Source organism: Onychomys torridus, chromosome 3, assembly GCF_903995425.1.
Source record: "Onychomys torridus chromosome 3, mOncTor1.1, whole genome shotgun sequence".
NCBI classification, from domain to species: domain Eukaryota; kingdom Metazoa; phylum Chordata; class Mammalia; order Rodentia; family Cricetidae; genus Onychomys; species Onychomys torridus.
In genome coordinates, this window is record NC_050445.1 from 137771121 (window position 1) to 137798502 (window position 27382).

Below are 27382 nucleotides of genomic sequence, written 5' to 3' on the forward strand. Positions count from 1 at the left end.
ATAAAAACTTTATGAAATTGTCAGCACATTGGAACATGATATTGGGAATAGTGTGACTCCACGTTCCCAGATCACTGTCACTCATATTTGACTCCAGAATCTGTCACTTATTTCTCTTGTGGTGAGAGCTGTCATATTGGCTTGACAGTTTTTGGTAGTTGAATGTGGGATCCCAAGATGGTTCATTTCACTGGAGAAATCCCCCAGATTGGCACCAGGTGCCTGCATGGGCCCCTTGTGCCCAGCCATCCAGCACTGCCTACTTGGGTGGATACTGGAGAGTTCCTTCTTGGGCTTGGCCCTCCCTTGGTTTGGTGGATGGTTCATTGGTTTATTCTGAGCTAGTTGTTTGGATGCTTTTTAAATATTTCATAGCACTCAGTTTAAGATATTTAATGTTGCTGGGAGGTGGTAGTGCATGCCTTTAATCCCAGCACTCGGGAGGCAGAGCCAGGCAGATCTCTGTGAGTTTGAGGCTAGCCTGGTTTACAGAGCAAGTTCCAGGACAGCCAGGGCTACACAGAGAAACACTGTCTCAAAAAACCAAATATGTGTGTATGTATGTATGTGTGTGTGTGTGTGTGTGTGTAGTTTTCTGAGTTTCAGGTATTTTAAGAATGTGTATCGATTTGTTAGCATTTGGCCTTTTTTGGCCACACCTCCAGTGTCTACTTCTGAGATTTTCTGTGGTTTTTCATGCTTATTGCAACTTTGCCACATTACTAACGGAAGGCCAGTTCCCTCCAGCCCCACAGTGTGGAGGGTGTGTGGTGGGGGCACCCGTTCTTCACAGTCAAGCCTGACGAAGCATATCCTCCTGTTCTTAGGCTGAAAAGAACTGTGTTGCCTCAGCAGGGAAGACACATAAGGGTAAATGTTCCAGTTAAGAAGAGAACCAACCTGAGACACTGGGTGTATGGAGCGTGGCTGCGGGGTAACTCAACAGCAGTACACAGCCTGAGGATAGCAGATGATATCCAGGCACAGTCTGCCGGAATCTCCATGGAATAATTTAGAGAAAGCAGAAGAACAGCTGGAAGAGATGGCTGACACCAGAACTCCCCCTTAATCAGAAAAGCAAAGCAAGGAACTTGACACAGCAGAAAAGGAAGTCCAGAGCCCATCCCAGGGCGTTGGCATGGTTTCGGGAGCACATCACTCCCACGAAGAAGGACCACATTGCAGACTTAGAAAATCTGCTCCGATCTTACAGTCGTGCACATTCTATAGAGCTGGCAAGGAGCCGAGGTCAAGGAGCGTCTTAGCATGTCATGCCCAGAACTCGGCTGTCCAGCTAAAGAGGATGCTGAGGCTGCAGGGTTAGCAGTGTTAGCTCATGAAGGCTACTTCTTCAGAAATCGTGTTTGCTCGTGGAAGCGCACGAACTCAGCGGCGGAATGCATGAAGCTCGGGTCTCAGGGCACACTTCTCTAATGCCTGGTTCCTCTTTTCCTTTCCTTCCTGTTTCTTCCCTTCCCGGTTTCAGTCGGCTGTTCACAGTATTCGCATATTCACATGAACAGCTTTCAAGCTTGGGAGTCTTTATTCTGATTGTGGGGGTCGGGCCTCTCTGTCTGTGGCCCGGAGAGTTCCACCCCGTGGTTTTAAATTCTTATGCTGTACTCTCAGAGGCTCTTTGCCCACTTAATGCCTCTGCACCTTCTAGATGGGATAATTATCACCATTCTTATTTCTTGTTTATAAGAAAAAAAATTAAGAATGACGCAGGTTTTCTGAAGAAAGCAGGTCTCTTCTCAATATGGCTTCACCAAACATTTATACAGACGTGAACTTCAAAACTCAACCTGTTTCCTCAGGCATTATCTCAGACTCATCTTCAGGTAAACTTCCCCCACCTCCAGAACAAGGCAACCTCGTCTGGTGGTCTAAGCTAATGGCGGGCTGAAGAAAGGAGTGTTTATGAGCAAGCCTGGGGCATCTTTGCTGCTGACTGAGTGCTGTGTGTGGGAGCCCCGAGTTTCAGCTGGTTGAATTGTCTGTGGGGAGGCCTGAAGGGGTTGTGGCTTTCTTCTACGGGAAAGGAGAAAGTTCACGACACCGTCTTTACTCTTGCCATTTAGGGAAAGCCTGAATTCTACTGCAGATTTTCTACGTATGTAAAACTATACTTTCTCCATGCAAATAAATTCATGTGTGAAGTTCTTAGTTTTCTATTTACTTGACAGCATATTATAAATTTAAGAAATTAGTTTGTATTTGGGGGGGCAGTTTTATCTTGAAGGACGGTTTGAGGGTCTCTTTCTCCACTCATCCTGGGGATGGACGCAGGACCTCATGCTTGTTACATGTAAGCTCTGTTACTAGTGTTACAAGAGTCTATGATATAAGAATTTTATACTTTAAAACTATTTTTTTTTTTTTTTTTTAGCTAGCACGTAAACCAATTGGTGGAATCATTATGGTATTTTATACAAACACATCATATCCCTTGTGTGTACCCCTAGCCACCCCCCCCTCCTTCCCCGCTCTTGTTCATCCTTTTCCCCTCCTGAAACACTCCTCCTTATGGGTTTCATATCACGCATTAGCATATGTATTTATACATAGTGACCTCCAGATGCAGCAAATGCGAAAGCAGATGTCATACTTTGTTGCCCCCACTACTCTCTGGTTCTTTCTCCCTTCCTTTTATACCTCCCCCTCCTCCGTGCCCTTCAGCCCAGAAAAAGATAACCTTAGGCCATATCCTAAACATGTGAAATATACTATACAGACTTCTCTGTTTTTGCATGCTTTAAAGTAACATTGGAAGCAGTTTAGGAGATTATTTAAATATGCATTGAAGTACTATGTAGCCAAAATAAAGAATGTTAAAGAAGAAAATATGGTGACAGAAAAATGTTCATGATACAATGTGAAGGAAAATAACAAAGCAGAAATGAGTGATTGTGATATGTCAATCATATGGGGAAATATGTGTACATGTATATGCACTTTAAAACTCCATGAAAGGATATATATCTGCACTCACATGTGTCTCTCAAATATCAATATCAATGAGTTATTGTCACTGGTAGAAACTTGTCTCCAATGGACATCAATGTTTCTCAGTTTTTGTGTTGTCTCAAGAGTCTATACTATTAATATTTCCTGGTAGAAAGGAAGAAGATGAGGAAGAGGAAATGACAATTCATCACTGATTTAATTAGTTTGGTTGTTCCTTTAGCTCCTCCAAAGAAGACCACCATTCACAAAAGTAATCCTGGCTTTCCCACGCTGCTTCTTGCCTCATTGATATTTTTCCTGCTGATGGCAATCTTATCCTCTGTTGCTCTGATCAGTAAGTATGCCGACGGAATAAGTAAGCAACACCCATCTTGCATGAAGAAAGACATTCATTAGAAACAGATTATAATCAGTGGTTTTCCCAAGAAACCATAGACAGAAGCTTTCTCTGGGGAGACAGATGCCATTGGGAATTTTGTTCTATTTCAGAATAACTCTTCTGTAAAAGTCATTCATTCATTCATTCTCACTACAGAAGCAAGTGCATGTTTGTTGGAGTCACAGAGTGAAATCCTGGGGCATCTGTGTTAGACTCCAGTACTGAGGATGAATCTGTATTTCCTAAGCATTTAGAAGCCAGCCCCATTGGACACACAGGCACTCATATCTTGGAGTGATAGAGGGATGAGAAGAGATGGACAGAGCTATTCCAGGGACAGTGAGCGCTCCAGTGTAACTCCTAATTATTTTGTTCCTGCTCCAGACTATGTGAGATCAAAGCCAATTTAGGAAATAGAAGATTTCTGTATGAGGTTGGCTTTTGGAATTTATTTAAAAAAATTAAAGGCAAGGCCAGGCATGGTGGCACATGCCTTTAATTTAATCCCAGCACTCAGGAGGCAGAGGCAGGTAGATCTCTGTGAGTTCTAGGCCAGCCTGGTCTACATAGTGAGAACTTGTCTAAAAAATAAAAGTGTAAAGTTGGTATATTTTTGTGTATTTTATCTTTCCCCTCAGTAATTAGTTATGTCCATTTACTGTGTGCTAGACAGTGTGTTAGAGGGTCTAGAAAGAACAATAGCCCCTGTTCTTAAAAAATTTAGAGATGGTCAAGTGAAGTAACATTTACAAACTTGTATAGGAAGTTTTGTGCAGGTAGGGTGTAAGCACAGGGGCTGAGGTAGGCTTGGAGGAGGTGACATCTAGACCTGGGTGGGACAGCAGTATCCTGGAAGTATGAGAGCATGGAAAAATACCGAGAAGACTAAGCAAGCTTGTCTTGGACACATAACACCAAGTGAAGAAGAAATGAAGCCATATGTGGTGGACATAAACAGGACTCAGAATGTGAAAAGTGTTGTGTAGCATTGGGAAAAAGTCTGGGCTGGGCATGGTGTTTCATGCCTATAATCTTAGCACTTGGGAAGCTGAGGCAGCAGGGTCGCAAATTCTAGGCCAACCTGGACTACATAATATGTTCAAGGTCAGTCTGAGCTATGCTGTAAGACCCTGTCTCCAAAACAAAAAGGGATTTGGATTTTTCCGTTAAACTTCCTCCCTCCCTCCCTCCCTCCCTCCCTCCCTCCCTCCCTCCCTCCCTTCCTTCCTTTTCTTCTCTCTTTTTGTTTTGTTTTTTCGAGACAGGGTTTCTCTGCATAGCCCTGGTTGTCCTAGAACTCACTCTATAGACAAGGCTGGCCTTGAACTCAGAGATCTGTCTGCCTCTGCCTCCCGAGTGCTGGGATTAAAAGTGTGCACCACCACCGCCACCCTGCTATTGAACATTTTTTCTCTTGCTTCTTAACAAACAGTTCTAAAGTTTCACAGATTAAAACAGCTATTTGTTTCATGCTTTTGTGGCTTAGCAGGTTATATTGACATCAGCTGGGAGGTTCCTGTAGCCCTCTTGAACTCAGCCATCCACATACATGTGGCCAGGTGCAGGCAGCACAGCACCAGAGGAAGAGTTTGTCACCTGGAATTACAGGAGCAATATGGCCCCAGTTCTCTCATTCATCAGGATAGCCCATCTTTGTTCATGGGACAGCTTAGACACAGAGATGGAGAGTGAGAGTTGTTTGGAAATTGTTTGCATTTGTTCTAGTGTGTCACATCCAAGAGAAGCCATTGAAGAATTTTAGGCAGGGAATTGAAACTGTCAGATTAGACACGCAGAAGTGTGCAGTCAGAGCTGCATGAAGATGGAATAGAGGAAACCAGAAGTAAAGAGACAAGCTAGAAAACAGATTCATCACCCACCAGTCAGGTGACCAGAGCCTGACCCAAGGACAGTCCTTGGAGAATGGTAAGGGAGATAGTGCCCAGGAGGAAGAGGCTTGATGAACTGGGGACTAAGGGACCCGGAAGTGAAGCCGCTCCAGCACCCGGACTCATTAGACTGAGCTGTGGTGAAGATGTTCACTCAGGCAAACAATACAGTGCGAGGTGCAGGTTTAGGACAGGAGATGTTGATTTGAGTTTTGAGTGTTGAGTTTATCTTCAAGTGCCATGTTTAGTGAGCATACACTTGTCTGGGTGTCAGGAGGAAGGTCTGAGGTTTCCCAGTCCTTCCCATTTAGGTGGCAGGTGAGACCATGGGATACATGCCATCAGTTGGGAGGAAGGAAGTATGAGAAGGAAGGAGAATTACGGACAGTGGGTAGTGTTGCATTTCTAAAGGGATGGCTGGAGGGGGAGGGGATTATAAAAGACTGTAAGAAATGACAGCAAGAAAGGTGAGGCAAAACAGAGCAGAGTCCTCAGAGCTGAGGAAGCAAAGGGCTGGAGTCAAGGCCAACAGCAAGCTGGACAATGACTGCCCTGGATATTATTGATAATCTATTTCATTGATTCAAAAAAAAAAAATCAGTCCCACTTTATAGCCCAGACTGGATTTGAACTAGATACGTACATAGTCCAGACTGGCCTGGAATTTGCAATCCTCCTATCTCTACCTCCCCAGTTTTTGGATTATAGGTAGGCACCATCATGCTTGACTCAAGGATGGTTTTAGTGAAATGGTAGAAGCAACAGCCAGGATGTGGAGGGTCAAGGAGCAAATAGGATCTAATGGAGAAAGAGAAAAGCCCCAATTCTAAACAGATGGCTCAGTTAAAAAAGTCATGTTCCTTACAGATCAGACAAAAAGTATTTCCACCCTTTTTATTTTTAAAAGATATTTCTATTAACTGAGAGTTTCATGCAATATATTCTGATCATATTCACTCACATTCTTTCCCCTAATTCCTCCCTGATCCACCCTCAGCTTCCTAGCTCTACGATTTGTGTCTGGGAGTTAGTTATGAATTGGGATTACCATTCCAGTTTGGTTCATTAACTAAGAGCCAGGTGTGAGGGTTCAGGCCCAGCTCTCTGGAGGGGAGGTGGGAAATCATGAGGGTGAGGCGAGTCTGGACTACACAGCTAGACATCGCCTCAAAGAAACAAATGCCAGGCAGTGGTGGTGCACACTTTCAATCCCAGCACTCAGGAGGCGGAGGCAGGTGGATCTTTGTGAGTTCGAAGCCAGTCTGGTCTACAAAGTGAGTTCAAGGACAGCTAGGGCTGTTACATAGAGAAACCCTGTCTCAAAAAAGCAACCAAGCAACCAAGCAACCAAGCAACCAACCAACCATTCAAAAAGTGTGTGTGTGTGTGTGTGTGTGTGTGTGTGTGTGTAGGAAGACATGAGTAAAGACTAAAATTGTAATGCTACCAGGAAAATGAATATCTTTTATTCTTTTCCCTCCAGTTTTGTTTCAAATGTATTCTGATCTCCTTGAAGAAAAAAATACTATGAAACAACTGAATCACACAAAATTGGCTTGTATGAAAGACCACGCATCTAAGGAAGGTAAAACTTAATGTGCCTTGAATCCAGTTGTCAAATGCCGAGTGTAAGCACCCTACCTAAGTATTTCTAGGATATACTAAGATGTGGATTAGTAACCATTAGACCTAGCAACACAAGATTTTGAAATTTACATGCATATGAGATTTGTATCTGCATGTACCGGCAAACATTTATTCTGTATTATAATTTGATACTTATGTGTTTTCTGTCTTTGTGCTTTGGGACCACTTCCCATTGGTCCTTCTGCCCTTTGACGAATCTCTTTCAACAATTTGCTTCCTGACTTCTGGGATTTAGAAAGGCTCTGTCCTAGACCCACGATGGAGAGTCTCTGTCTTCATCTCCGTCTCAGCTATTTCACTGGGCGGCTCTGGACTTCTTTATTAAAGAATAGTGTCCTACAAGTTTTGACATTTGGTATTTTCATTTTTGTTCAGTTCAATTTTATTTTGCGATAGAGTCCCATGCAGCCTGGCTGGCCTCAGACTCATTATGTAGCTGAAGATGACATTAAACTTTGGATCCTCCTGCCTCCACCTCCCTATCCTGGGATCATAAGTGCTCACTACCACATCTGGTCTTATGGTGTGCGGTGGATAGAACCTGGGGCTTCTTGCTCATTAGGCAAATGCTCTAACTGAGCCTCAGTCCCAGCCCCCGTTAAATACCTTTTAAAAATAGACTTTGATGTTTTGACACCTATATTATTTAGAAGTGTATTAATTAGCTCTAGGTTTTTAGTGTTTTATTTACTGGCTTATGATTTATTTTCATCATGTTGGGAAATGCCTTTTTATACTCCTCCCATTTTTTCAGCGGCATCTCTATCTCTGAGTGCCTCATTTCTCTTTTCCGAGTATCCGTTTACACTTCACATATCTTGGTCCTGTGTTATCTCCTATATACACATTTGGGATCATAATATGAGGCTGTATTTTTTTCTGTGTATTTCATTTTTGTTAAGTTTCATTTTGTTAAGTTTTATTATTTTATTTGACAATTTTTCTGTCCCCTCCATTCTGTTATTGGCCCCACCTATTGTAGATTGAAAAGGGTATCGCAGTTTTTCAAGTAAAAATAATTCCATTTTGATTCTTACTATATCTGCTTCTTTGCTGGCTTTTATTTTTTCAAGATGTCTGAGTCTTCTCACTGAAGCATTTTATGTCTTTTATTTTTTGAGGTTATAATATAATTACATAATTTCCCCCATTCCCTTCCTTCATCCAAACCTTCCCATATGCTCCTTTTGCTCTTTCAAATTCATGGCCTCTTTTTAAAAATATTAATTGTTGCTACATATGTACATGTATATGTGTATATTATATACATATATACATCTATCATCTATTTATTTAAAGATCAATCTAAAAATCTCTCATCTATCTATCTATCTATCTATCTATCTATCTATCTATCTATTTATCTATCTATCTATCTATATCATCTGTCTCCTTGAAGAAAAAAAATAAGTGAGTAAGTACAGCCTGCTCATTATGTAGCATGTTACTTGCTCGTATGTTCTCAGAGCTGACCATTTGATACTGGATAACCAGAGGGTGTGCCCATCCTTGAGGAAGACTCTTTCTCCCACTCTCAGCATTCCTAAGTTGCCTGTAGTTCTTTGTGTAGGGTGGAGGCCTTGTAGACTTCTCGTCTTACACCCCATGCAGGTTGGCATGTCTATTGTCCTTGTTCAGCTCCCGTTTAGGCAGTCGTGTTGGTGAGACTTTATGGGTGGAGCTTCTCACATTCCTAGGAGACAGTCTCCCAGTAAACTCCCTGTTCCTCTCCATCTTACACTTTCCACTCTCTTCTATTGGAAGTATCCCTGAGCCTTAGGTGCTGGAGTTGTTCTGTAGATGTATCCCTTGGGACTGGGCTCCACGACTCTTGACTTCGATTGGTTGTGGTTCTCTGTAATGGTCTGTTACAAAGAGAGGCATCCATGATGAGAGGTGAGGACTGCACTTACCTGTGGTTTAAGGACAAATAGTTAGGATGTAGTTAGGGATCTTGCGGGTTTAAAAACATGGTAGTTGTAGGTTCTTCTCCAAGATTTATCTTCACTAGCCCTGGGTAGTTGGTTAGATTTCTAGTACCAGGCATGCTTTACCTCTTGTTGAGTGGGTCTTATGTCTAATTAGAGAGCTGTTGGTGACAAGATCACAAGGTATGCATGCCACTACTGTACCCTGAGGGTTATTCTACTTTTTATCATGCTTGGCTTTAAAGTTTGCTCAGAAAATTCTAACATTTTTTTCCTATCTTGCTTCTTCATAAAATATTCTTTCACATTCTCATACATATATAATGTTCTTTGGTCAAAGCCCCCCATTATTCTCTTTTTATCCCCTCCCCTTTCCTACCCTTCCTCTTACTTTGAGGTCTTGCTTTCTGCGACTCTCTGCATTTAGGATGGACTTCTTGTATAAGCATGGATGGGGGTTCGTTACTTGAGTGAGAGCAATGTATCCATGGCTACATCACTGAAGAGCACGACTTCCTCATTCTGTAACCTTTCACTGCTGCCCTCCTCTAGGAAGGGGAGGTGATGGGCTCAGTTTCGTGCAGCTCACCACCACTGTGAGTTTGTGATGTGCAACAACCACGCCATGTCCTGAGGACAGCACTCCTTCCCACCCTCTGGCTCTTCCACTATTTCTGCTCCACCTTCCTTGATATTCCTAGAGCCTTGGGGGTGTTTACCTTGCTTCTTGGCATCTATTACCTCTTACTTTGTTTTGTTTTAAGTTTGAACATTTTTTGGTTCCTTGGTATGATGAGTTGCTTTCTTCTGAGCCCTGGGTGTATTTTTGTATTATGAAATAATTAAACTATGTACTTTGTACTTACACTTCCTTCCTCCCAATAAAGACAAAGTCTGGAGCTGCTGCCCAAAGAATTGGAAATCATTTAGTTCCCACTGCTACTTCATTTCTACTGACTCAGCATCTTGGAGAGAGAGTGAGGAGAAGTGCTCCAGCATGGGTGCTCATCTGATGGTGATCCACAGCCAGGAAGAGCAGGTGCATCCTGGGACAGAGTGGGGCCTGGGCCTGGCCTGCTGTCTGCCTCTTTTTACTAAGAAGGAGTTTTGTTGACATGGGTGTTGGTGATGTGGAGGAAGCCTTTCCACCAGGAAGCCGGAAAGGATGCTTCAGCCTTGGCATTCTCCACCTTGCCCCTGCTTCAGTGAAGCTAAACAACCCACAAGGAACCATGGCAACAGAAATGCAAAGCCTGAGGGTGGAGGGAAGGATGAAATGTTTTTGCTGGAAAGAGCAGTTTGTGATTTCAGCACTCTAATGCTTCCTGTAGTTCCCACTGCCTAACAGAAGAGGGCGCAGAGCTGACTAGGGAAAGGGGATCAAATCAGGAGAACCATCAGAAATGAAATATCTGAGGTTATGAATGGAGAATGATTTAATCTTCTAAATTGTCTCATGCACAACTTTCAAGAATGGTGCTGGGGAGAAAAGAGGGAGTGCGTCTGAGATGAGGATTCCTTATGATCATGGACAGAGAGTGTTTCCAGTGTGATGGAAATCAGGCCCCTGAGTGATGACCTTGTGTCCTGTCAGCTGGAGAGATGGCACTCCTGGGGTGGTGGGGTGGGTCTTCTATTCCTTGATCCCTTCTTTGTCTTCTCAGCTCATTGTGACCAAAAATATGTCAGTCAAAGTATCACAGTGTACCTCTAAAATGTATAATTAAAGTGTATTAATCTATAATTTGAGAACTATTTAATGGGCTAGAGAGATGAACTAGGATTTGATTATTATGTATTTCCATAGGTGCATTGTATTGAATATTATAATGATGTGTAGTTAAAATAATTTTTAAAAGATCTTATAAAAATTCTATAACAGAAAAAGAAGTACCCCATCCAGGCTGAATGCTGTATCTTTCTTTCCTCTTAGGATTTCATCACCAAGATCCTGAATCCTAAAGCTGCTTATTATATTGGGCTTTCAGATCCAGGTCATCGACAGTGGCAATGGGTTGATCAGACACCATACAATGAAAATTCCACGTGAGTCTAGAGTTACCTAGAGGAGTCCTGGGTCCTGTAGCATGAGAAGACTTTAGGGTGTTCCAGCTGTTGGTTATGAAACTAAAACAGCTCACTCCTGGTGTGAGTGCTGGAGATGGAGTTACTTTATCCCTATTTCCTCATCAAGGAGTCCTGTGACACATGTCACTGATACTACAGGAGAGATGAGGAAATTGAGTTTGAAGAGTGTAGCATGATAAGTACCCAGGGCACCCAACCAAGGTGCTACACCATGGTGGGTTTTATTATGCTTCTCATCTCTTATCTATACATTTAACAATAGGATTTAATTTATTTTTATTTGTGTGTATATCTGTGTCTCTTTTGAGTGTGTGCCATGTGTATGTTGGTGCCCATGAAGCCCAGGAGAGGGTGTTGGATTCTCCGTAGCTGAGGTCACAGGTGGTGTGACCATGTTAATTTATGTGCTGGGAACAGAACTCTCACATTTTCTGGAAAAGCAGCAAGTACTCTTAATATCTGAGCCATCTCTCCAGTTTTCATTAATATAGTTATAATAAAAATTAATGTCAAGACCATAACTGATTATTTCTCTTAAATCAAAAGCCCACATTCTGATATTGTTATGTGTTGAATTTATGTAAGTATTTAAAAACTCTAATATCTTAGTATGTTCCCACATTCTATCCTGGTTTCTGTTGTCAGAAACAGTTAGTGATGTTATTCTCATTCTCCCTCTTCAGAGGAGACAGGTAGGAATCCAGGATAGTAAGTTACTTGTCCTAGATGACAGAAATAAGTGGATTATCTAGATATTTTAAGTAGTTCTCCAGTCTCTAAACTAAGACTGTTGTAAAATGAAAAAAAAGTTTAATAAAACACAAGAATAAAGAGAGACCTTTTCAGCAATAAATAAGCACATGGAATGACAGTCGCCGGGTACCAAGACCTAGGGATGAAGTAGCCCCTGGGATGTGTTCTGGGAGCAGAGTTAAGAAACAGGCTAAGAGATCATTGGGTACGGTGGCCCCTATTTTCCACAGACAAGTCAGGGATGGGTGGTGGAGAAAAGTTGATTTGTACACACCTGAATCTGATTTCCACAAACTACCACTGCATCCTCAGGCTTGCTTACTCTTGCTCTCTCTTTCCCAGCATCACAGTGGAAAACACCCTGATGCTCTTTCCTCCCTTCCAGGTTCTGGCTCCCAGGTGAGCCCAGCAGTGACCATGAACAATGTGTCATAATAAGTCCTCCATATTCTGGTTGGGGCTGGAATGATGTCCGTTGCAGTGATAAACAGAAGTCAGTTTGTCAGGTGGAGAAAATATACTTCTGAATCAATCATTCTTCATGGACATGGGATGGCCTTTTTATCCACCATTACACAGACACCTGGAAAGACCTTCTTGTGGAAGAGATGACCATAGCAATTTAGGTAGGCAGCCAACAGTTTTACATATGATAATACTGGTCCCCATATATACTATTTTATTCATCCTTAACTCTTTATATAGTGAGAATTTTCTGTATTCTAGAGACTCTACAGGATCCTTTGTGCATATGTGAAAGCACACCAGCCGCTGTGTCCATCCTTAGATTCCTAAAGTCTTATTTGATGACAGAATTGTATGGTGTGAATCTCTGTCTTTGTTCCTCTGTCTTTGGATTTATTGATGTATGATTGACAAATAAATCATGTATATTTACATGACACTGTCTTGACTTGATATGGAAATGTATTGGGCATTGGCTACCACAATCAGGTGAACAGCATCCTCTGTTACCTCACATAGTTGTCTGTTTGTGTGTGTGGTGTAGAACATTTAGATCTTCTTAAGCAAATTCATACAGACAGGGTGACATTGTCTGTCACCTATTGACATTTTGGTCCTCAGTGCTTACTCACACTTTCTCTGGCAGTTTGTGCCCATCCATCAGGGTTTTCTCAAGTCTCTGAATACCTGCACTACCAGGAACCATTCAGGATCTTGGTTCCCATGGCTAGTGTGTCAGGTGCTGTGGGTGCTGTGAGGCTGATGTGGGCCTCTAATGGTGCCTGATCCTGGACTAGGTGACCTTCCTCAACAGCAGTTTAAGAAGATGATAGCCAACCTTCTACTGGCACCACCTGTTATTCTTGCTGTCTCACCTGTGCCTACAACATTAGGGACAGCCTCTTCCCTGTGGATGGACATTGAGCAGACCCCCATGTCCCATGGAAACCTGTATGCCACTTAACAATTTGGAAGCCTTTTCCACATGTTACCATGAATATTTTGAAACAGAATTTGAGTTATGGTATCATCAATACTCATATAATTACCATGTATAGTAATTATTGTTGACATTTGATAATTTGATATATATATATACACATGTTATTTGACAGGGCACTTGAGAGCTAGTTTGATACATAACACTTCAGTCAGTATTTCAGTGTCTATCATCTGAAATTGTCATTGCACAACAAAACAATACCATTATCTCTCTTTAGAAATTTTAAAACTCTTTTCTGGTGTGATGTATGATCTTGCCTATATTTCATGAGTCTTCCCTAAAATGTTTCTTATGGCTGTTCTGGTAATCCATAGCCAAAAACATTTCATTTACTAATTAAATTATTCTACATATTTAGGTCATGCCTCCACAAGAGTGTTCTCATTTCAGACTCAGGCTTCAAGTTCAGGAGTTCCCAAGGATGCCATTACTTCAAGTCAACTGTCTGCAGAGTCCCAGGACCCCATGTTACCTGCAGATTTATGAGTTGCTAGGATGACACATTGAACTAATGATTATGCTCTACTAGGATTATAGTTTTGTTATGTAGAAAGATATAAAACAGAACTAAAGGGAGGAACATATCAGGTGAGGTCAGGGAGCGTCCCATGAATGGAACTTCCATTGACCTCATGCATGCATCTCCTTCCCAGAATATTAATGAGTGGCAGTATACAGAATAGGCCAACCAGGACGGCACTCATCTGAGCTCTGATGTTCAGAGATTTATCAGAGTTTATTATATAGGTGTGAGTGTTTGGTTGATAAGAGAGTGAACTTAGTGTTCAGCATCACTTCCCTCCCAGGGGAGCATCTCATGGCTCGAAGGCTTCACACTTTAATCACATGGTCAGTGTTTCTGAAATGATTAGCTCCCCACATGAATAATCTTGTTAGCATGAACTGTGAAAGAACTGAGCACCATAAGGCTTCATGGCCTACCATGATAAAATAGACTTTCCAATAGCTCCACGGATTCCACAAAATTAGGGAGGTAACCTCCCATGACCGGGTTAGAAGTCCAGAGAAAGTCTTTCTTCGACAGGTCAGGTGTAAAATGATATGACTGCAGATGTGGGTGAACAGGAGAATGTGCACCATCACTGTCCCAGGCACTCCCTCACTGCTTCCTTACAGACCCAGTGGTGTACATGACAGACACCCAACACTAAACCCACATGACACTAATTTACTTCAATACCAGAGATCAGTCAAGCACAAGTTTGAGTATTTTATTTATATATGTGAAGTGCTCCATCTGTATGTATGACTTCCTATGTCATAACAGGGCATCAGATCCCACTAGAGATAGCTGAGCCACCATGTGGTTGCTGAGAATTGAACTTGGGACCTTTGGAAAAGCAGCCAGTGCTCTTAACCACTGAGACATCTCTCCAGCAAGTTTTAGTATTTCGTGCTTGTGTTGCAATGGTACCTCTTTTCTGCTGACGGGACTAATGGTCCATTTTAAAACCCAATAACGTATATCTCCTGAGTCAACAGTAAAGGGATTAGGTGTAGATACTATGCTGGTTCCCAAGTACTTTCATACTCCTCTGTAAAAGTACTGTTTCAAAGCCTTTGACCCATCTTCCTTTGTATAGAGTATGTTGTCAACTCCAATTGGCTGCTGTGTCCAGGTGACTTTCACTGGCCCATAGGATGAGAATGAATCTGATTTTCTAAATACAGGAGGCTACTACACATTCAACTTACAAGCTATGATTATGAACCTGGTTCCAAAATGATAAATGTGGAAAGAAGCTGAACAGAATTACAGTGACCCATAGCCAGATCCTTAGGACATATGCAAATGAGAAATATTTATTATTGGACACTACTTGAATATTGTGCATGACTTATTCTAGTATATGTGGGATAGAATAACTTTAGAAATATATTTTGCTGAGAGGGGAAAACCCCTGAGCATCTGTGACTGGAGTGAAGTGGTGTGTAGGCATGTTTATTACCATGGAAATACTTGATAGGCTCAATAATCATATAGGACTTTATATTCTGTCATGTCTGGTTTCCATCCTTGCAGCACCTCAGTTACTTAGTAACTTACTGAATAAAGAATGGTGTAGGGATGACAAGGCAGGTGTCTATGGAAGGGTCAGGTGTGGGGCAGCAATGGTCTGGTCCAAGGTCTGGGTAACCATACTGAGGGCTGGCCTGACAGCAGAACTGCAGCCCAAGCAGTGAGGGGATGTCAGCATGCTGGTGAGAAAGTGTCTGGATTCAGGAGAGAGTCTCCAAGCAGCAGTCGGGTGTGAGACTCAGAGCCTGAGAGGTGAGGAGGGGGCTATGCTATGAAATGGTCACTTGTAGGGAGTCTGTGCTCCAGCATGGTGAGGAGAGTGTCAACTCATTAGGTCACTTCCTGTGGGGAGTGAGAACTGCAAATAGGAGAGGAGAGGGTCCTAATGGAGGAACTGGGCATTTGGAAGGGTGAGGAGGGTACCTGTGCTTAATGAGGAGGGTACCCGAGCATGGTGAGGAAAGTATCTGTGCTGAAGAGGATACCATTCATAGTGTTGGCGCCATACTTGGTTGGAATTCAGAGACACAGAAGATTGAAAGGATCTTCCTTGCAGAGGGAAGACCAGACATGGGTAAAGAGTGTCTCTATGGTGGACGTCAACATGGGAACTTAGTGTCTAGTAAGGTAAGGGGCACATCCTTGCTTGGTTGTGGATGTCCTGGCATTGGGTGTAGTGATCAAATATGCTGAGGAGAGTGTCTGTTCAGAAGACAGAGCTGGTATGGGTTTCAGAGACTGGTAAGGATGCTGTCTACCTGGTGGGATAGCTCTGTGTGGCCACTCAGTACCTTCCAGAGTGATGAGGGCTTCTGCCCATTTAGGTGACTTTAGTGGAGTGCTAAAGCCTCAGGGGGTAAGTGGAGACTTCTCAGGGATTAGCACCAGGAGTCAGCACAAAAGACTGGTGAAGAGGCTTCCTCAATTGTGACATGAGAACTTCAGCAAGGTGTCTGGTCCTGAGAGGGATCATCCAGCTAAAGGGAGGAGGGCATGGAGGGCATCCGTGCATTGGACACAGGCTTGACCTGAGGGCTGGAGCCCATCCTGGAGAGACAGGCAGCTTAGTGGAGGACACGGGAGGGTGATTGACAGCATCCAAGAGATTATCACTTGAGAGCTTTCCATAGAGATAATGAGCACAGCATTTTCCCTCACAGAAGTAGGTTAGAAATGCTGAAATTTGGGAAAGAAATGAGACCAGTAGTGGCATTACATTAAAATGGGGTAATAGTAGCAACCCACGGGTTTCAGTATGTTTAGATACAAAAGCAAGAGAACACCTAGAAACACGAACTAAATGTGTGTGTGTGTGTGTGTGTGTGTGTGTGTGTGTGTGTGTGTTCTGCATGAATGTGAGCCAGTGGCCATGTCAGAGGAGCAGCAGGTGGCAGTTAAAGTTCAGGGAGCTGGCTCACCAGGAAACAAAACCCTCATGGGTGAATCTTGGATAGGTATGGCTCCAAGAGCTCAGCCCCAGAAGGTCTCTTGTTACTGCTGTGCATTTCCATCTTTGCTGCTGCCATCTTCCTCTGGTATCTGGCATGGTGTGAATGGGCATGGGGAGATCCCCACTACCCTTAATGCAGCATGATCATCTCTTGGTAGTATCCGGATATACTGGGCATCCTTACCTGTGGATTATTATGAAGATGATTTCCTTCTGAGCTATACTGTTTAACTGAAACAATGATTTTATACACTAATAGTGTTACTGTAAATGGAAGTTTGATGAATGAGAGTTTTTAATAAACATAATAAGGGATTATGTTAGAAGCTGGTTTAGTGGGAAAATTAACATAGGTAAAGGGAGGATGAAATGTTGTGCCTGGCTCTCATAAAGCAGAACCTGCAGAAGATAAAAAATAAAACAAGGAAATGTCACACAACTCTTTTTATTGAGAGCCATGTAGACTGTGGCTTAGGTTACCGATTGAGTCCCAGTAGCCTAGCTAGTTTAAATTCTTTTCACCTTAGTGTTGGAGAATGTCTTCATAGGTTTCAGAGTTCATCACAGCTGAAACAAAGCTTTGAAAAGTAACTGAAGGTTAGATTGTGAAACTTTTGTGAATAGCTTTGAGGAGGAAAACCCTAGGAGAAAAATCTAAAGTTTTAGAAAGGCACATAAGGTTAGGGAACAAGAACAAATTATTACTAGCTGATGTGCCTTTTTTTGCTAGACTGGTTGATGACCAAAGGTGATGATTAATTCCTTGTAACCATTTTTATTTTTTTTGGTTTTTTGAGACAGGGTTTCTCTGTGTAGTTTTGGTGCCTTTCCTGGAACTCACTCTGTAGCCCAGGCTGGCCTCGAATTCACAGAGATCCTCCTGGCTCTGCCTCCCAAGTGCTGGGATTAATGGTGTGTGCCACCACCGCCTGGCCCTTGTACCCATTTCTGCCCTAACTTCCTTTTGATTAATAGCTATGCACCCTAAAGATTTAAAGTAGAGATGACTGATTGTTTTTCATATATAAAAGCTTAGATTTATGATTATTCTAAGATTTCTTTTAAATTATCTTTTAGAGATAAATAATAAAAAGATTGGTCCTTTCTTTGTAACCACAGTATACAGCCTGCCAGCAAAAAAACTGGCTGAGAAAAATACCGATTGCTTACACTGTGTTACTCTATAACAAGTTACTTAGATGTGAATGCATGCGTGTTTTTGGGATGATTTTGTTTTAATCATGTAAGGGAGATGTAAAACATGTTTTTACCTATATTCATTATAATTATTCACTTGAAAAAAAATGTAACCACACTGTAATTTTCATATTGCCTGAAAGATTTTGCTAGGGTATAGAAGCTGTAAGGGAAAAATCAAGTTAGTTAGAATGAAGACATCAAGAGAGAGAGAAGGGATATTTATGGATAGAGGTAAGGAAGGAAATGAAGAACTGAGACAGATGATAGAAAGATCCTGTGTGTGTGTGTGTGTGTGTGTGTGTGTGTGTGTGTGTGTGTGTGTGTGTGTTCCTTCTCTGGCAGGCCTCAAACAGTTAAGTTTTACTCCCTCAGATAAAAAGTCCAGGTCCGCTGGTTCTGTAGCCTCCCCCTCAAGCTCAGTCAGTGCTGCTGGAGGCTGGTCCTCAAGGCAGCAGAACACGTGCTGTTTGCTTGTTATGTGTATGAACATGGGAGTAGCCAGAGGAGATTTCATGAAGGGAAGTGTTTGGAAGAGCTGATGGCTGAGCGTGGTTGGGTATGAGCTAGATGTCTTCTGCAGGGGGAACTCAAATGATCACATTATTAACAACTAGTTTAAGTTCCCCTCGGTATATTGTGATCCACTAATTCTCCCAACTGTTTCCAATAATGCTGTGAACCCATGAGGCTGGTGCTGAGCAGTGCAGGGATCAAGGGAAGACAGGCATGAGGAGAGAGACAGCCTCCTCCCACAGCTGCTAACCAGAGCTGTGTCAGGATGTGACCAGTGGCCCAGTGAGTGGAGAGTGCCCAAGAGTGAGTTATGAAGACAGTGGGAAGCGGAGAGCTCAGAGGAGCAGCTTCAGAAGGACCAGGATGTGAGCTTTGCCTTCCCCTGCAGGAGGCAGCTGAGTGGGAAGTGGGAGCCCACACAATGGTGACGGGTCAACGGTCCTCTAGAATGTTGTGTTAGAACTTGGCTGTTCAGTCAAAATGGATGTTGTCATGTCTTAAGTGTTTGCTCACGTTGTCTGGTTCGTCTGAAATCATGTTTGCATACAGAAGCGCATGAATTTATGTTTGCTGCAGAGTGTCTTAGGACAGAGTTCTCTCACAGTGTGGTTCCTTTTCTTCCCTCCTTCCTATGTCTTCCCATTGCCTTTGAGTTTCCACTTTATAGTATCTGCATATCACGCTGAGTAGGGTTGAATGCTACAATTCTTTTTTTTTTGATTTTTCTAGACAAGGTTTCTCTGTTGTAGCCTTTCCTGGATCTCGCTCTGTAGACCAGGTTGGCCTCGAACTCACAGATATCCGCCTGCCTCTGCCTCCCGAGTGCTGGGATTACAGTCATGCGCCACCACCGCCTGGCCAAATGCTACAATTATTTTCTTTCTTTCTTTTTTTTAAAGATTTATTTATTTATATAATAATTAATTAATTATATATACAGTATTCTGCCTGCATGTATGCCTGCAGGCCAGAAGAGGGCGCCAGATCTCATTACACATGGTTGTGAGCCACCATGTGTTTGCCTTGGGAAGAACAGCCAGTGCTCTTAACCGCTGAGCCAACTCTCTAGCCCCAAATGCTACAACTCTTATCCTCTTGTTTTAAGATGTTGCATCTCTGTATGTGGCCCAAGTGATTCTGTGGTTTCTCATTCCCATGTCGTATATCCCATCGGGAAATCCCTAATCTCTTATTTTTTTATTTAAATTTTTATTTTTATTTTTTTGAGACAGGGTTTCTCTGCGTAGTTTTGCACCTTTCCTGGAACTCACTTTGTAGACCAGGCTGGCCTGGAACTCACAGAGATCCGCCTGGTCCTGCCTCCCAAGTGTTGGGATTAAAGGCGTGCGCCAGCACCGCCCGGCAATCCCTCATCTCTTATACAATTGTGTGATATGACAACTTGTTACTATGGTACTGTAGTCCCAAATTTTAGGATAGGAAACTGAGAATACCAGAAATCAAATTACTTGCCCAAGGTATTATAAGTGGAAGGTGGGTATATTTTAGTTAGTTTCTCAGGTTCTAAATCATTCCATTTAAGAAGGACAGATGTACACATGACCTCACAGAGACCGTGACAGCATACATTAGACCTGCAAAAGCTCCAGCCAGACCAAATCCCAGCATGGAGGAGGGGATGTGGGCACAGAGTCCCACCCCTAACAGCGATGTTCTTCCCAATTGATAGCTTCTGGAAGAGGAAAATCAGTTTTCCCTAGTGGAGTGTCACTAGGCACATCAACCACACTCCAGGGCAGGCCCCATGCTCAGGAGTAGTTGACAAACACAAATGGACTACATGTTCTTTTTTTTTAGTGAGTGAAAATAAACACGGAGTTGGGGGGGTATGGAGCTTGGGGAAAATCCAGAAGAAGTTGAGGATGAGAACGAATATGACCAAAATATGTTGTATTAAGATCTCAAAGAGTAAATAAAAACCTTATTTAGAATAGGATAAAACTATCGGACCATAGTACTCAAGTGAAATATTTTCATCAGATAAGAAAGCCTTAGACAGGGTGTAGAAGTTATCAAATAGAGGTGAGCCTTTGGGATACTTGCCTGCATACTACATACTACAACAAGGTGCTGTGGGCTCAGTTTTCAAGGGAAAGCCAGAGATTCAAGTGGAGGAGAAGCTGCGTGAGTAGTGTGGGAGGGGCAACTTGGGCACACATGACCTTGATTGCCACAAAGTTCACTCCCAGCTTTCAGACCCCTATTGCCTCTAACCCTTTTCAAAGTAATTATTGTAGCAGGAATCTTAAATGGTCTTATTAATAAAATCAAACCTGAGGCCAGTTATTGGGGTGAATGCAGGAAGGTCAGAGAGACAGAACAAGCCACAGTTTTCTCACCTCGCCAGTTCTTCAGCTGGTCTTGTTTCCTCAGACTGCAAGCTTCTGTGTCCACACCCCAATGGCTCTCAGCTGAACTGCTGCTGGAAAGCTTGAATGCTTAACCAGCCAAATGCTTCTAGTTTCTGGTCTTCATGCCTTATATGTCTTTCTCATTCTGCTGGCACTCCCTGGGATTAAAGGCATGTGTCTCCATGCTTGTTGTATCCTTGAACACCGAGATCCACCTGGCTCTGCATCCCAAGTGCTGGGATTAAAGGCGAACACCACCACCACCCAGCTTATGCTATGGCTTGCTCTGATCCATTTTCTAGCCACCATTTTTGGCTCTGTATCTAGTGGCTGTCTGTTCTCTGACCCCAGATAAATTTACTAGGGTGCACAATATTTTGGGGAACACAATACCACCACAAATTAATGTGCGAATTACCCTCACCCTTTTCTCTTTCAGACTTGGTACTCAGAGTAACCCAGTAGTAAGAAGGGATTTTGTGTTGTGCTAAATTATCACCTAAACATTAAAGGATGGGGCTGGAGTGACATCTCTTATGATGGTTATTATAGGTCAGTTTGTGTGATGATGCAGCTATATTTATGAATCAAACATTCTCTATGGACATGTGATGAGGTTGGAGTGGAATCCATAATTATGGAGATAGCTAGCGGGGCCTTACAGGGATCAAACATGGGAGGCTTGGAATTGTATCTGTAAACCAGGGTTTTATTCATTCATTCATTCTCTCTCTCTCTCTCTCTCTCTCTCTCTCTCTCTCTCTCTCATCAGGGTCTCACTGTGTAGCTCTGGCTGTCCTAGAACTCACTATGTAGACCAGGCTGGTCTCATACTCACAAAGATCCTTTCCTTCTCGAGTGCTGGGATTAAAGGCATTTGAAACTGTACCCAGACTCTAGTAAATTCTCCATGTCTGCAGAATTTTAGGTAGCTGTGTCACAGCTTCTTCCACTTAAGAGAACATTGACTCACATTTGCTCTTATTCATCCATTTTCTCATTCATAAAAGAAGCATTTTCTCCCCACCAGCCACTATGCTAGAGACCCTTTTGTGTTCACACGGAATGCACATGTGTCTCTCTGCTAAGGTCTGTCTGATGCTAAGGTTTTACTCACTGATTGGATGCTTTGATTCTGTCCCCATCTGCTGTTTGTCTTTCCTCTTTGGCTTTGTTGATGTATAACTGACAAATAAACTTCTATATGCTTAAGATACCGATGTGCTGATCTGATGTAGGTATATACTAGGAAATGATTACAGGTTAGCTAACACATGCATTACTGAAGGCAGTGGCCATTTATTTGTGTTTGTGCGGAAAGAACATTTAACTTCTTCCTAAACAATTCCTGTCACCCTGTAATACTATTGACTGTTGTCACCACGGTGCACACTGGTCTCCAGAACTTCTGTTGGATTTAAATTTTCAGTTCACCATCACAATCCTATTTCTACCAACACTTAGCTCCTTCAAATTGCTCGTGACTTTCTTCCTGTGAGCTTTCCTTGTGAAGAGTCCACACATAGAAGTGGGATCTTATCTAGACATGGCCGTCCCAATGTGACCCCAGAGCTCCTGCAACTGTGCCTTTCATTAGCTGCTCATTTCCTGGCCACAATCAAACTCAAGTTATTTTTATTCAGGTTTCAGTTTCATGTGTTTTCAGATTTGCAAGTTCACTTCCCAGAGAAGAAGGTGCACAATAATTCTGGGTGGACTTTTTTTTGTTCCCTAGACAGGATTTCTCTGTGCAGCCCTGGCTTTCCCAGAACTTGCTCTGTAGACCAGGCTGGATTTGAACTCAGAGATCTGTCTCCCAAGTGCTGGGATTAAAGGTGTGGGCCATCACTGCCTGACATCTGGGGGACATTTACTTTGTTTAAAGTGAACTTTTCCCATTATTGTTTCTACAACAGGGATGGGACAAAGGAAGCAGAAAGGTCCCACTTTACTAAGCTCCTCTGACTGCACAGTAGAGTGAACATGAACTGTAACATCACCCTAGTACTCAGTGTAGGATGGCTTCATGGTACTTTGTATATTATGTGCTCTTTAATTTTCCTCAGAGCACTTTTAAATGCACAGACATGTCACAAAATTAAATAAGGTCTGTGTTTGCAGGGTGATATTAAACTATATATTACCTAGGTGAGCCCAGGTCAGTGAATGCACCTGTAAGAAACACTGAATTGACTGTTACTTTAGGCCCCAAGGTTTGGGTGACTCATTAGGCCCTTCAACTGAAACAAGTTTTTAATTGTATTACACGTTTCAAACTAAGATTCTTCAAAGCAATCCAATCACCTTTTATTTCTACAAAGTTGAACAGTTTCTAATGTACCAAACACCCCTTAATATCATGATCGTCCTGCTCTGGTCTTGAGTGCTGTGATCAGGTGCTGCCCAAGTAATGGGAAACAATGGTCCCTTTTGGTTCAGAAGTGGAGCAGAGGTGTCAGGAGAGGAGCCACCTGTGGTTTGTAAAACAGGGAACTGTTTTAATCTAGCCCTACCCAGACAATTCCCACAATGCCAAAGGCAGGGAAGATTCTCTATGTACCAGAGTGGAGCTGTTTGTGATCTTGGTGGCAAAGGGGTCAGGAACCAGGAAGATTCTGATCACCTGAGCCCATCCCGGGAGCCCAGACTCCTGTCACATAGAGCCCATGCCTCTAGGCTACATCTGGCTGAAATATTCATAACTTTGGTTTAACTGCAGATGATGTCCTGTTTTAGCCTTAGAATAAACCCAGGAGAAAGGACAAAGCCTCCAAGGCAGGCTAGGACAGTGGCACTGTTGAGTGTCTTAGCTCCTAGACCTACTTCTCTGGAAAAACATGTATGGGAGGGGCTGAGTCAAACTTTCCTTTTCTGTTACTGGAGTTCTAAGAAACGTTTGCTCAGACTTACTGTTATTACTTGTGCACTGGTATCTGAATGGTTGAACTGTTGTGTGTTGGGGAGGCCTGTGCAATCTCTTGACCTTCCTGTGCAGCTCATTTGTACATTTTGCAGAATAGCCAGTATTTCCAAACAACCCTGTAACTGTCTGGGGTCAGATGCTGCAACTTGGCATTTACCCAAAGGACTCTGTATCCTAATCTAGAGACACATGCTCATCCATGTTCATTGATGCTCTGCTCACAATAGCCAGGAGAAGTAAAAGGCCTAGATATCCATCAACTGACTAATGAATAGTGAAAATGTTTATTTACACAATGGAATATATCAGCTGTTAAGAAAGATGAAATTATGAAATTTTCAGGTAAATGAATTTAACAGGAAACATTCATTCTGAATGAGTTAATCCAGACCCAGAAAGACAAATGATACACATTTTTTCTAAGTTGTGGATGTTAGGTTTGAATCTTCAGATATGTATTTTATTTGTAACACCCATAGAGGTCATGAAATTTCTCAGGGGCCAGGAGGAGGCGCTTTCATAGGAGGAGCAATAGATTGTAATGGTATAAAGGGTTAAATAGGAATATATCTGAGAGTGGGCAGGTGCAGAGCCTCTGAGCTCAAGCAGGGTGAGAAGGCTTCCATGCCTGAGGTCCCTTCTTGTGTGAAGTCAGAACCCTGAATGAGTGAGTGAGCAGAGGGTCCTCAAGGACAGCCTGGTGTGACACCTCAGCACTTGGAAGAGGTGAGGGTGGGCCCCAGTGTACAAGTGTTAGCTCCAAGTCAGGTTGGAATCTGGGCATTCAGCAAGCTGAAGGGAACTTCCTCATGGAGGGTAACTCAGGTGCGGGCTCTAGGAACCAGGAAGGGTACAAAGTGTGGGAGTGGAAAGCACAAGGTGGAAACTCGGTGACTTTCAAGAGAAGGAGGAAATCCTTGCTGGGGCGTGGAAGAACTGGGCTGTCAGAGCCCAGGCAGGTTAATGGGAGTATCCATGCCCCAGATAGAGCTGTTGTGGGTTCCAGAGACTGAGCAGGGTGAAGACACTGTCCCTATGAGATGGGACAGTCTAGGGTGTATCCTAGGAACCTTGGTTTGAAGAACTCTTCTGCCCATGGGGGGTAACTTGAATGTGGTGTTAAAGTCTCGGGGAGGCCAGGAGGCAGCTCTACAGAGACCAGGAGTAGGAATCACAGGACAAGATGGGAAATGGAGGCTTTGTTGTAGAGGTCAGCTCCAACTGTGTGTCCGAATCTCAATTTCTCTAATGGCCTGGTTCCTCTTTTCCATTCCTTCCTGTTTTCTTCTCTCCCCCATTGAGTTCTTGGTATGTCTATGATTGTATAATGGTCCTGGGTGCATTCTCCTCCTGCAATTCTCCCTTTGCAGGTCAGGGGACTGGACCTCATGGTGTATGCTCAGGGCAACTGTCTGTTATTGCCTCTCATCCTTAGCTGGAATAGGGATAATTTGTTTCTTGTTCAGAACCTGTTTTAAAGAAGGGATGGCACACATCTTCTGAGGGCAGGGGAAGAATTCTTCTCAACACGTTTTCAGAAAACATTTGTATTAACAAGAACCTCATGAATAAACTTGATTCCTCAGACGTGGATGCAGACTCTCCTCCAGGTAAGAAAGCATTTTCTGCTGCTCCTAGTGAGTGATGATCAAAGGACAAAGATGATCTTGGTTTCTGGCCATGCCTCTGTGTCACTGGAGTGTCAACCAAGTGTGTTACAGATGTGAAAGGTTGTGGGATTGTACAATGGAGAAGAGAAGGTGTTGTCTTTTACCATCTAGAGAAAATCCCACCACCTGAGTTATTGTATTCTTTCTACATGTAAATAGACATATAAATGTGTAACGAATTGTTTCAAAGTTAAACCATGCTATAATGATTTCCGGTCTCTATTTGGTGACATGTTATAGTCTGTTGGCATCCAGGTGTTGAGTAGCTTTTTTCACTCTCTCCCTCCTGTGATGGGGACAGAACGCAGCACCTCACCCATGGTTAGGAAGTATTGTAACTCTTTTAGAAGTGGTGACTAAAAGCTTGGTGACTTTATCATAAAATGTGACTTTTTGGCTATTGCATATTTGAATTTGGAAGCAAGCTGGAATACTTTGAAAGTATATAATGGAATACTATGTGACAATAATAAAACTGAAAAAGAAGACACAATGATATAGCAAAATGTTCATCCAGATGTGCTGGCACAAGCCTGTAATCACAAAACTCAGGATTTAGAGGTAGGGGCATTGCTGTGAGTTTGAGGCCATCTTGGACTACATAATGCATTCAAAGTCTGCCTGGGGTACATACCAAGACATTGTCTTGAAAATAAAACAAAAACCAAAAGCTGGGTGGTGGTGGCGCATGTATTTAACCCAGCACTCGGGAGGCAGAGCCAGGTGGAGCTCTGTGAGTTTGAGGCCAGCCTGGTTTCCAAAGCGAGTTCTAGGAAAGGCGCAAACCTAACCAGAGAAACTCTGTCTCGAAAAACAAAAAAACAAAAAACAAAACAAAACAAAAAGCAAACCAAAACAAAACAAAATCCCATAAAGGATAAAAAAATCATAATATAATGTCAAAGAAAATGATGGTCACAAATCTGTGTTTATGATGTTCTGACTGTGGAAAATACACATTTATATGTAAAAGCTATAAATTTGTTGGAAAGATACATACCAAAATACTGACAACAGTCATTCTCAGTGTCAAGAATGAGTGATTTTGTACATATTGTAATGTTTCTATAACTAACCTGATATTTCCTGTTTGCATTTTCCTATTATTTTGAATATCATGTTATTAGTGTTTATCATTAACAAAAATAGGAGACAGGAAAAAGAAGAAGAAATAGGAACAGAACTCAAGACATGAATTTGTTTTGTTTTTCAGCTCCTCTAAGGAAGACCATGAATCATGAAAGTTTTCACAGATTCTCCAAGGTCCTCCTCACCTCAATCATAATTTTACTGCTGTTGAAAATCTTACTCTCCATTGCTCTGATCAGTAAGTATGCCCCTGGGAGAAGCGAACAAGAGAAGGAGAGGGACCCATTAGAAAGACAGTGACTCAGAAACCTGAGACAGATACTCCCCAGGGAGATGGATGACATTGGGCATTTCTCTCTGTTTCAGAATAACTCTTCTGTGAAAATCTTTCATTCTCACTAGAGAAGCATGTGTGTGTTCACTGGTGTCACAGAGTGAAATCCTGGGGCATCTGTGTTAGGCTCCAGTAAAGAGGCAAACCTGCATTTCCTCATCAACATATTTGGATGCAAAGACATCTATATTTTGGAATGAGTAGAGGGATGAGAAGGCATGGACAGAGCTATTCCAGGGACAGTGTTCCAGTGGAGTTCCTTCTAATCATTTATTTTTTGTTCCAGATTATGTGAGACCTGGAAGCTAGTTTAGAAAATAGTGGGATTCTTTGTAAATTGGCCTTCAAATTTATTGAAATTTAAAAAAATACTCTATTTTTTGTAGATGTTGTATTTATTCATCCAATAACTAGTAATATCTATCCATTTACTATACACTGGGCAGCATGTCAGAGAGTCCAGAAATACCTACAGCCCCCAGTCTCAAGATGTTTAGAGAACAGTCAGGTGAACCAGAGCTTTAAAAATCGCATGGGAAATGCTCTGCGGGTGAGGATTACTTTCTCCTGCCGCTTCCCACAGGAATCTCCCCTTCATCCCCCATTAAGCTCTTCTTTGATAGATATTTCCTCTGATTATTTTCCAGGATTTTGCATTTATAGCCATAGTT

The 27382-nt window shown here is 42.5% G+C and overlaps 1 protein-coding gene across 2 annotated transcripts in view; it reads left to right on the plus strand.

Annotated features, from left to right (window-relative positions):
* Window positions 1-1520: 1520 nt before the first annotated feature.
* Window positions 1521-27382, plus strand: part of LOC118579759 (C-type lectin domain family 4 member A-like) — a 33066-nt gene continuing 7204 nt past the window's right edge. Inside the window, exons 1-6 of one of the 2 annotated variants that reach the window (XM_036181393.1) lie at window positions 1521-1841; window positions 3188-3301; window positions 6719-6820; window positions 9698-9849; window positions 10744-10856; window positions 12037-12519. In XM_036181393.1, the coding sequence (XP_036037286.1) occupies window positions 1760-1841; window positions 3188-3301; window positions 6719-6820; window positions 9698-9849; window positions 10744-10856; window positions 12037-12178 (705 nt within the window). In that variant the 5' untranslated portion in view covers window positions 1521-1759 and the 3' untranslated portion in view covers window positions 12179-12519. Of the gene's footprint in view, window positions 1842-3187; window positions 3302-6718; window positions 6821-9697; window positions 9850-10743; window positions 10857-12036; window positions 12520-27382 lie in introns of those variants that run through there. The other variant, XM_036181394.1, reaches the window with a different exon arrangement.